Source organism: Chenopodium album, chromosome 19 (assembly GCF_948465745.1).
Source record: "Chenopodium album chromosome 19, dcCheAlbu1.1, whole genome shotgun sequence".
Classification (NCBI taxonomy): domain Eukaryota; kingdom Viridiplantae; phylum Streptophyta; class Magnoliopsida; order Caryophyllales; family Amaranthaceae; genus Chenopodium; species Chenopodium album.
In genome coordinates this window covers 40112301-40122984 of record NC_137852.1, presented here as the reverse complement: position 1 = coordinate 40122984, position 10684 = coordinate 40112301, and the positions used below count along the sequence as shown (strand labels likewise).

General features: G+C 35.2%; 1 protein-coding gene across 1 annotated transcript; it reads right to left on the bottom strand.

Annotated features, from left to right (window-relative positions):
• Positions 1-1470: 1470 nt before the first annotated feature.
• On the bottom strand, positions 1471-9551 carry LOC145595562 (thioredoxin-like protein CITRX, chloroplastic). The gene is made up of 4 exons (XM_081651975.1): positions 9203-9551; positions 8828-8950; positions 4018-4098; positions 1471-1827 (listed from the first exon to the last, which is right to left on the bottom strand). The coding sequence occupies exons 1-4, from the start codon at positions 9428-9430 to the stop codon at positions 1711-1713; spliced, it is 549 nt and encodes a 182-aa protein (XP_081508101.1). The 5' UTR covers positions 9431-9551; the 3' UTR covers positions 1471-1710.
• Between the last annotated feature and the right edge of the window lie 1133 nt (positions 9552-10684).

Below are 10684 nucleotides of genomic sequence, written 5' to 3'. Positions count from 1 at the left end.
CATGACATTAAAAATCATCAATAACATATAAAGAATCACTAAAATTGAAGAGTCAAACTAAGTAATAGCAAAGTGCCAAAGTTGGTTTTTCATTGGTTTTGCAAAGTTTAAATATCCCTTTACTCTGTTTTCCGACAATGATATAGACGAGATTCAATCCCAGATCTTGAGTATCACCCAATAAAACTGTTATTTTATATCGAAAATAGAGTGCACACCAAGTAATGGAGCACTTATTTTGGATTCACCACTAAAATAAGACTATAACATAAAGAAGCATAATTAATGAAATGGATGCCACTTGTGGTAATAATACCAAGTTGATTCACTTCACCGGAAATTATATGAACCAGTTGTTCTATGGTCAGATCAATGTATATATATATGCATGTATTATTACGCATGAAAATAACACCTTTTTTTATGACCTGAAAAATAATTTATAAAATTAAAATACGATGCTGAGAACTTGGCTAGGTAGAATCTTTGGACAAATGATATTGTGTGAGCTGTGAAATTGTGAATGTAGCTTACTACTGTACTATTGCTTTCAGTCTGTCACATTCTCAAGCCATGTCAGGTTTTTTTTTTTTTTTTTTTTTTTTTTTTTTTTTTTTTTTTTCCCCTGAAATCTTCACTCTTAATCAGTTACTATTTTTATTTATTTATTTTTATCTCAGCAATTTTAATTTTAACACATTTTCTCTATTTTTATTTAGTTATATAGATTTCTGTTTTTCAGGTTTGTCATTCAATGGAAGTTATAAAAAAATTGAAAATAAATTCTCTAATTTAACAAAAAAAAGTTGAAAATTTGAAAATATGTATTAAAATGAATTTGATAAAATCCCATTCCTTTTTTTTATTACTGTAATAGTTTTGTGTGTGGCAAACCACAAGATATAACCAGATTTGTTTATAAGGGTAACCCTTACGCATTCACAGGAGTAATTTCATTTTGTCCATAAGTATAATCTCGATTCATTATACGAGTAACATCGTCTAATTAAAAAAAAATAATAATCTCATTTGTTCATTCGAGTAATCTCTCCTCTTTTTTGTAATTATTAAAAGAATAGTTCAACTTGTTTTTAAGTATGACCTCATTTTTTAATAAATATAAATTTAAAGTTGATATTTGGAAAATATACATTGACTTACTTTAACATGTACTTATATCACTAGGTCTCTCGTTTGTTCTAAGAAAAAGTACTTATATGACTATTTTTGCACAAGTCTATTAATAGTGTACAAGTCAAACTAAAACACTTAAAAAATGGAGGGAGTTCTTATCATTTTTTTTTTTTGTTTTTTTGAAAGGCTTATGGAGTATCTTATTAGACATAAATATCAGGTCTTATTTAACCTTATTGAAACTTATAGACCCTTGTCTTATCACATCTGAAGATATCACTTTTAACTTATCAAACTTGAGGGATGAAAATAAGGTGACATGAACAAAACCTAGTCTTAAATCTTGAATAAATTGCTACTTCATAATTTCATATATTGATGTTGAGCTTTTAAGATTACAATACAACTTGAAATTTTCATCTAGAAAAAAATGGCAGTAAGGCATACAAAAAATCTGATGTAACTTAATCAAGGCGGTAAACCTTGGCAGTTGGCTCAGAAACCTAACCTGAAGCTAGTAACAAAACTACATGAAATACAGATGACTACATGAGAACTCTTTCTGTTCTGCCTCCCTCACATATCTTTATCAAGAATATCCCTCATCATCTGTATAGGAATGAGGCCTTCTGTTCTAATTGCGTCTTTATTTGGGTCTGGGCTGATGAAATACAATGTCGGAAGACCCCGCACCTGCAATGGATTTACCAGATAAAGTCTCACCTTTACAGAATGAACTTACATGCTATAGAACCACAGATTGAAGTGCAAAAGCACATGCTTCATGAAATGTTATTGCATGATCTCTCAAAATGTATATATATGTAGATTACATTTGAATTTTGATCATTACTTGTTTTCAGATAACTAATAACAGTATGATACGTTCACAACATGACGCTCTTAGCAGCCTAATTGGGTGACAGGATTCGAAGATAAACAAAGGGGAGGGAGAATGATCGATCAATATTCCTTTCTTTGAATATAGATGGGCAGAAGGCAGGGGAGGATCTTCATAGAGGTTCATAGCCCCTGATAATTTGTTTTTAGGCTATTAGATATTAAGAATTTATTTCCTTACATATATATGCTAGATATAAAATGTTGTGTCACAATAATTAGGTATAAGCTTTTTTGTAACTAGAAAACGAAGGTATGGACCTAATTAGGGATCTGATTTCCTTTTCTTTCTAAATCCCTCTAAAGTTGGAATGTTTTAGACTTTTAGAGGGGAAAACATATATTCACTTCAACCTGCCCTCCCTATCCTTCACCTTTGCTTTCTTTTCTTTTCCCTCCAACCATACACAATCAACTCCGAGAAGTTATGAAGCAAGGGACATCTTAATACACTAACAAAGCAATATCTAATTGTATATCCAAAGCATAAGAAATTGATGTATTATGGCTGCACTACCAAACTAATTGGCAATATGCTAATAAATTTTCTGAAGGCTCATTATTCAAGTGCTGAGATCAGTTATATTAGGCAATGAGCTTGTACTTTGATGAGATGATTTATCCTACTACTTGCGTGGGTTAGATATGGTCCAGATCCTGAATCCCAGACAGAAATTAGCAAAATTGAGACTTGAGAATGGGTGAAAGTACTGACTGCATGATCTATTGATCTGTGGCGCAGCAGTTGAACCTCATCAAAAGCTTTCCTATAGCAGTATAAAAGCATGGATTGTCTGGAGGATTTCAAGGCTTGGATTAGAATAAGAGGCAAGCAAACAGTTTTGCCTGCCTTGATAAACCAGATCGGTAGAATAGGCAGGGCCTCAAAATTTCAGAAGGGGGTGTATCACTGTATCGTGTACCTTGGTACTATGGAAACTGTACTGTACTTCGTGCTGAGAGACATTTTCTCTTAACTCTAAGGATAAGGACTGTAAAGGATACTCTGAAGGATAGAAATTGATTTAAGTCTTTGTAAATGTGATAGAACTTCTATTCCTTCTTCTTTTTACGCCTTAGTGTTCTATTCTTTCCTATGTGAGGGTCTAATCTAGTTGGTTTGATCATACTTGGAAAGACTAAGGCTTTGTTCTACTCCGCTTAAATTTTCTGAACTTAACTTATACTTGTTGATAATATACTGATGAACGTAACTTATTGCTGAACTTTTGACTAGACTCATTTTCCTGCTAAACTTAAATCGCTTTTGCTAAGTTCAACTTACTTTTGCTGAACTTTACGTCTTTATTGAAACATGTTTGAATAAGTTGAACCATACAAATTACTCTTATTAGAACTCAATTAATAAAGGTAAAGAATCAATGCAGAAATCTCAATCACAATCATTGTGATTTGCGCAGCTAAGGATGCAATATAATGACAGATAACTAGGCATCATGTGATTTTTCTAGAATTGGTTTGTTCAGCTACTCTTATGGAGCAGTGGAAGTCTCACTTAGTTTTAATAATATACTATGGGGGTAGCCGTACATTCACCTCTTTTCAGCTGTTGCTCCAACTATCCGATTAACCCAGCCCTATTCATATCAAACATGTGTCCAACAGACTGACACCTTGATTAGAAATGGATACTTGATTATGACCCTTGTAAACTGAAGGAGACCTAGAGACGCTTGATAGATTAGTGTCAGATACTCGTAACCAGTTCAACAAATTCAAAGAGTTTAAGCAACATAGAATTTTAGTAATTGGACATAACAATACATATAATTCAGTCACACTACCGTTCTGAACAAAAAAAAAAAAAATTTCAGGTCAAATGCATATGCACAATGACATCAACATTTACTTTGAGCTTCAATATCAAATTCATTCAACAAAGCCAAAATCTACGGTGTAATGGATAAGCTTGTCTTAAAGACTAAAAAGCACCAATGTAATGATATAATCTAGTACAATTACCTGCATGTCGCGAGCAAATTCATACTCGTCATCAGTGTCGACCTTTACAATCATTGCTTTACCTTCGTACTCAACAGCTAGCTGAAAACAAAGAAACACCAAACTTACATATACATTATAATTAACCATACAAAAGTGTGAACTAGTGACAGTTTTCCATAATGTTAGGAAAGATATTATCATATCTTTATCATATCTTTAGGATATATTATTTGATTATATTTCTAGTTTATCTTAGGAAAGGTTTGTTAGTTTCCTAAGCTTGATAGAATTGTTATACTTGGAGTCCAAGGGGCAAGTCTTGTATAAATATTCATGTTGGTCGATGGTTTTGATCAAGAAATATAATTTCTAAATTCTTCCAATTCTCTTAATATTATCATGGTATCAGAGCAGGTTAAGTCTTGGGACCGCTCACATAAACTTTCCCCCTGCCGGTGGGTTAGAAAGTTTAACCCACCGGTGGGATTCAAAATTTTGCTTCCGGTGGGTTAGAGATATGATATATCGGAAAATATATGTGATATATTTTCCGTATAGATATTGTTATGAGAATAATATATTTAGTATTATGTTATGTTAAGATATTATTTAGAAAATATATTTTTATGGTTTATTGTTATGCTAGTATATCTTTAGGAAGATTGTTTCCAATCTTATGAGTCTAGGTTTTGTATAAATACTCAACCTATTGATGAATAATGATCGAGCAATACAAAGCCATTCTATTATCTCTTCTCTCTAATTTATCATGGTATCGGAGCTAAGGTTTTAACAAAATTTAAATTTTTTTTTTAGACCATCATGGGGAACACCCAACCTCCACCCCATCGTGTGAATGGTAAGTGGATTATCGACACCGGATGCTCTCATCATGTCACCGGAAATCTTTCTTGCTTGACCGACGTGCGTGAAGTGTCTCCTTGTAATGTGGGACTTCCGGATGGACAAAATGTTATTGCCATGAAGGAAGGAGTTGTCAAACTCACTGACAAAATCACTCTTTATAATGTTCTTTTTGTGCCTAAATTAAATTGTAACTTAATTTCGGTTTCACAATTATGCTCTACTAGCTCTTGTGAAGTCATAACTAACTCTCTCATATGTACTATACAGGACCAACGCACGAGGGAGGTGATTGGCACGGGTGATTTAAAAGATGGACTGTACTATTTTCGGGAGGAGGCATCCATAGCGGCCGTTTCAATCGAAGACTCGTCCAATTTGAAGCTTTGGCATAGACGATTGGGACACCCTTCCGAGAAAGTTGTAAAGCTCCTTCCTTTCCTTAGCAACTCTAGGGGTCATTTAAATAAAGATTGTGAAGTATGTCATAGATCTAAACACACTAGGGACAAATTTCCTTTAAGTGAAAATAAAGCTTCTCGTATTTTTGAAATTGTTCATTGTGATTTATGGGGGCCGTATAATGAACCCTCTTCTTGTGGTGCACATTATTTTCTGACTTTGGTTGATGATTATTCTCGTGCCGTATGGATATATTTATTGAATGATAAAACGGAGGTGTTTAAGATGTTTATGTCATTTATAGCCATGATTGATAGACAATTTTCTCAGAAAATTAAAATAGTCCGTAGTGATAATGGCACTGAATTCTTTTGCATGAAAAATTATTTTTTGGCCCAAGGAATTATTTTTCAAACTTCTTGTGTGGGAACCCCTCAACAAAACGGGAGAGTAGAAAGAAAACATCAACACATTCTCAATGTTGCGCGTGCCCTTAGATTTCAGGGGGGGTTACCAATTTATTTTTGGGGAGAATGCGCTCTTGCGGTGGCTCATCTAATTAATAGAACACCATCTGTCCTACTAAACAATAAAACACCATATGAAATTTTATTTGGCACCCCACCATTGTTTAGTGAGTTGCGTGTTTTTGGGTCCTTGTGTTTTGCTCATAATCAAAGGGCAAAGAGTGACAAATTTGCGAGTCGTAGTCGAAAGTGTGTTTTTGTTGGGTACCCTTTTGGTAAAAAGGGATGGTATTTATATGACTTGGATAAAAAGGAGTTCTTTGTCTCAAGGGATGTACGTTTTTTTGAGGATGTGTATCCATACTTGGATGCCGAAGGTACTAATATTGATGTTTCAACACCTAACATGGATGCTAGTGTTGACTTGGGAGGGGACTTGGGTGCTCCATATATTCTCGATGAAGACCAAGCCACCCTCGATGTACAAAGGCAGCAGCAGCCGCCTGTGGTTACGGTGCCACCACAGCCGGCCGAGGCTACTGTTCCGCCTCCCGAAGCTACGGTCCAAGAGGACCCGACAGCAGCAGCCACGACCCCCGAAGATATGGGGCGTGGTCATCGTCAAAAATTTACGTCGACTAGACTCAAAGGATTTGTGACTCATGCTCAGGTTACCCGAAATAGTCCATCTTCTTCACCTGCTCCAGTTGCTCCACCTCCCTCAGGTATGCCGTATCCTATAGCACATTATGTTAGTTGTGATAAGTTTTCTGCGAAACATCGAAATTTTGTTGCAGCTATAACAGCAGGTAAAGAGCCTCGTTCTTTCAAAGAGGCTATGTGTGATGAAGATTGGAAGCAAGCAATGAGAGAAGAAATGAGTGCTCTTGAAAGCAATGGCACGTGGACTTTGGAAAAATTGCCTCCCGGGAAGAAGGCCCTTGGTAGTCAATGGTTGTACAAAATTAAGTACAACTCTGATGGTAGCATTGAGCGTTTAAAAGCTCGATTGGTTGTCTTTGGTAATCATCAAACCGAAGGTATTGATTATGATGAAACATTTGCTCCTGTGGTCAAGATGACAACAGTTCGTGCTTTTCTTGCTATAGCTGCTTCGAAAAATTGGGAATTACATCAAATGGATGTGCATAATGCTTTTCTTCATGGTGATTTGACTGAGGAAGTTTATATGAAACTCCCACCAGGTTTTACTACAGATGAACCGGGTCTTGTTTGTCGCCTTCGCAAGTCTCTATATGGTCTCAAACAAGCTCCACGGTGTTGGTTTGCCAAACTCACTACCGCTTTGAAAAAATATGGTTTTGTCCAATCATATCCGGATTATTCCCTTTTTACATATACTAAGGGGTCTATTCAACTCAACGTTCTTGTTTATGTTGATGATTTAATTGTGTCCGGCAATAATTCAAATGCTATAAAATTGTTCAAGCATTATTTGAGCACTTGTTTTCACATGAAGGATTTGGGTGTACTAAAATATTTTCTTGGTATTGAAGTGGCTAGGAGTAGTAAAGGGCTATTTTTATGTCAACGTAAATATGCTCTTGACATTATATCAGAGACGGGTCTTCTTGGGGCCAAACCTGCTCACACGCCAATGGAGCAAAATCATAGATTGGCGCATGCTACAGGGCCTCTTCTAACGGATCCGGGTGCCTATCGACGCCTTGTTGGACGCTTGGTTTATTTGGGTGTCACTCGTCCCGACTTGACCTACTCGGTTCATGTATTATCTCAGTTCATGAAGGCCCCTCAACAAGAGCATTGGGACGCAACTTTAAGGGTGGTTCGATATCTTAAGTGTACTCCGAGTCAAGGCATCTTGCTTAGCTCGGATAGTGAACTCTTGTTACAAGGTTGGTGCGACTCCGACTCGGCAGCGTGTCCCCTCACTCGCCGCTCACTGTCGGGGTGGTTGGTATTCCTAGGCAAGTCACCAATATCGTGGAAAACGAAGAAGCAGGCCACGGTTGCAACTTCTTCTGCCGAGGCGGAGTACCGTTCTATGTATGGCATTACTTGTGAAATTAAATGGTTGATAGGCTTACTTCTAAGCTTGGGGATCCAACATTCTCGAGCAGTTCCCATTTATTGTGACAGTCAAGCCGCGATACATATTGCTCAAAATCCCGTCTTCCACGAACGCACAAAGCATATTGAAGTGGATTGCCACTTTGTTAGAGATGCCGTGCAAGAAGGGCTTATTGCTACTACTCATGTTCGAACTAATGAACAACTAGCTGACATATTTACAAAGGCCTTGGGTCGTCCTCAGTTTGACTATCTTCTCCGCAAGTTGGGCACATTCGATCCTAGTGCTCCAACTTGAGGGGGGGTGTTAGGAAAGATATTATCATATCTTTATCATATCTTTAGGATATATTATTTGATTATATTTCTAGTTTATCTTAGGAAAGGTTTGTTAGTTTCCTAAGCTTGATAGAATTGTTATACTTGGAGTCCAAGGGGCAAGTCTTGTATAAATATTCATGTTGGTCGATGGTTTTGATCAAGAAATATAATTTCTAAATTCTTCCAATTCTCTTAATATTATCACATAATCAACCTTTTTCTCCCTAGTAACAAACATAGGTGCATTGTTTTACTGACAGATTAAACAACATATTCAGCAAAAAAAAAAGGCGATACACCAAATTCATTTCTCACAGAACTAGTTTATTAATCTGGAAATCATCAGAAACAGGCAAATATAGTACAGCAAATGAGTCTTAAGCAATCCATAGAAAATCAATTAAGTTACTCAAACTAAAACCATCATATATAATCACAAACTAGTGTAGTGTCACCTAATTTGCTAATCACCCCTCCAACTACGATATAAAACATACAAATTGGTATAGTGTAAGTGTGTAACACGGTTAGACAAATAAGGTAGCAAATTACATTCATGTAACACTATAGGACTAGTGTAAAAAAATTAGATAGTGAATTGCGTTCATGTAACACTTCAGGACTAATGTAACAAAATTAGGTAGCGAATCGCGTACACGTACCCCCATGAAAACATGTAAACTAAAAACCCACAAAAACAATAACAATAAACAGGATCTCACCATTTCAAGCTCTTGAGCCATCAAAATACAAGGGCCACACCATGTTGCATAAAAATCAATAACTAGGGGTACATCTCTTTCCCCTCTAACAAGCTCTTGAATCTCTTGAGCTGAAAACTTTTTCTGCAATTCAATCCCAAAAAAGATTTCAAATTTACAAAAACACAAACATAATCAAACATTTAATGCAAATGGGTATTTCTCAAATGGGATAAAAATTACATAAAAATCAATAAAATTGAACAAAACACAAACATATTCAAACATTTAATGCAAATGGGTAATTCTCAAATGGGATAAAAATTACATAAAAATCAATAAAATTGAAGAATTAATCCATTTTTAAAAAAGGGGTTTTGAAAAAAGTGAAATTACCACAAGATAATCTTCTCGAACATGTTTGCCAAAAGGGGGTTTACAGAGCAATTTTCGAGGGGGTAATAAGGTAGGAGTTGAAAGAGAAGAGGGTAAATTAAGGGAGTTTGGGAAGTTTAAGGTTGTTGATGTTGGTTTTAAGGAGGAATTAAGGTGAATTGGTGGAGAATATAGGAACAAATTTGAGGCAGCTGAGCTGATGCTACGAGGTACTGTCGGAATTTGCATAGCAAGTTTGCAAGAAGGGAAGTGGATAGCGTTTTGTAAGTGTTGTTCTTGCGAAAGAAGAGTTTAACTTCTACCCTTGTTTTTTTGAAGTACAGAAGACAGCAGACTTTTGCCACTCCGGTTTTTTTAAGTGTTTAGGGAGTTCACAAACGGATTTTAAGTGTATAGGTTGTGTAGGGATGTTAATGAGCCGATGTGTTTGTGAACTAATTATGGGCAAACTTGATCAAATTTGTTAATAAGTAAACAAGTTTGAACAAAAATTTTCAAGTGAGCCTAGCTCGAACTTAATACTCGACTCATTTAGGCTTGCAGACAATTCATTCATGTATCATGTTTTTTATAAGCTCGTTCAAGCTTGAATTTTGAAAATAAAAATTTATAACTATTATATTTTAAGATTTGAGTTACATTTGTAAGAAGTCTTTAATACTCATAGTAAATATCATAAAAGATAAGCAAAATGTACATTTTTTTATGTTCATTCGAATTTGATATTATAGCTTGTTTATAGTATTGTAACTCGACTTAAACTTGACTTGGATTAAACAAGCTATGTGAGCTATGCTTAAAAACAAAATACTTATACGAGCCAAGCTTGAACAAGCAAAAATAAAGCTTGGTTGAGCTTGGCTCAAGCTCATGTAAATCTTATCAAGCCTACCTTTAATAACCTAGTATTCGGCTTGATTTCGCTCAATTACATTGTGTTGGTATGTAGGTTGAAGTTTGTTGGAGAATTGGTTTAAAATGCTAAAGGGGAGAGGATTGGACGGTTAAAGGGAAAGATATATCACGATTTTTTAAAAAACAAACTAATATAATTAATGCATCTAACTTAGAGATTGTTCTCTTCAGCTTAATTTCAGCTCCTTATTTCCTTCTCTCATAAACAATTCATTTCAGCTCTATTCAGTTTAGTTAAGTAAGTTAAGTTTAGCTCAGTAAATTAGAACAGAACCTTAGTTCATTTTTAATATAACAAAGGAATACAACAATTGCATCTACCTTTTCATCCAACTTTGAATATGTTAAACACAACCTAAAAGTTAAAAGTGGAAATTCCAAATATTTAGTAACATCTAACGAGTCAATTTTGATATTCTCAACTTGATACCGACCACTTCAGCCGCATTTAAAAAAAATTAATGCTTATTCGGCCTAATGACATTCACGTCAATATTATTATTATACAGTTTTTCATTGTTCTTCATTTAATTTATTTATAACGTATTTTATATGTGGGGGTGGGGT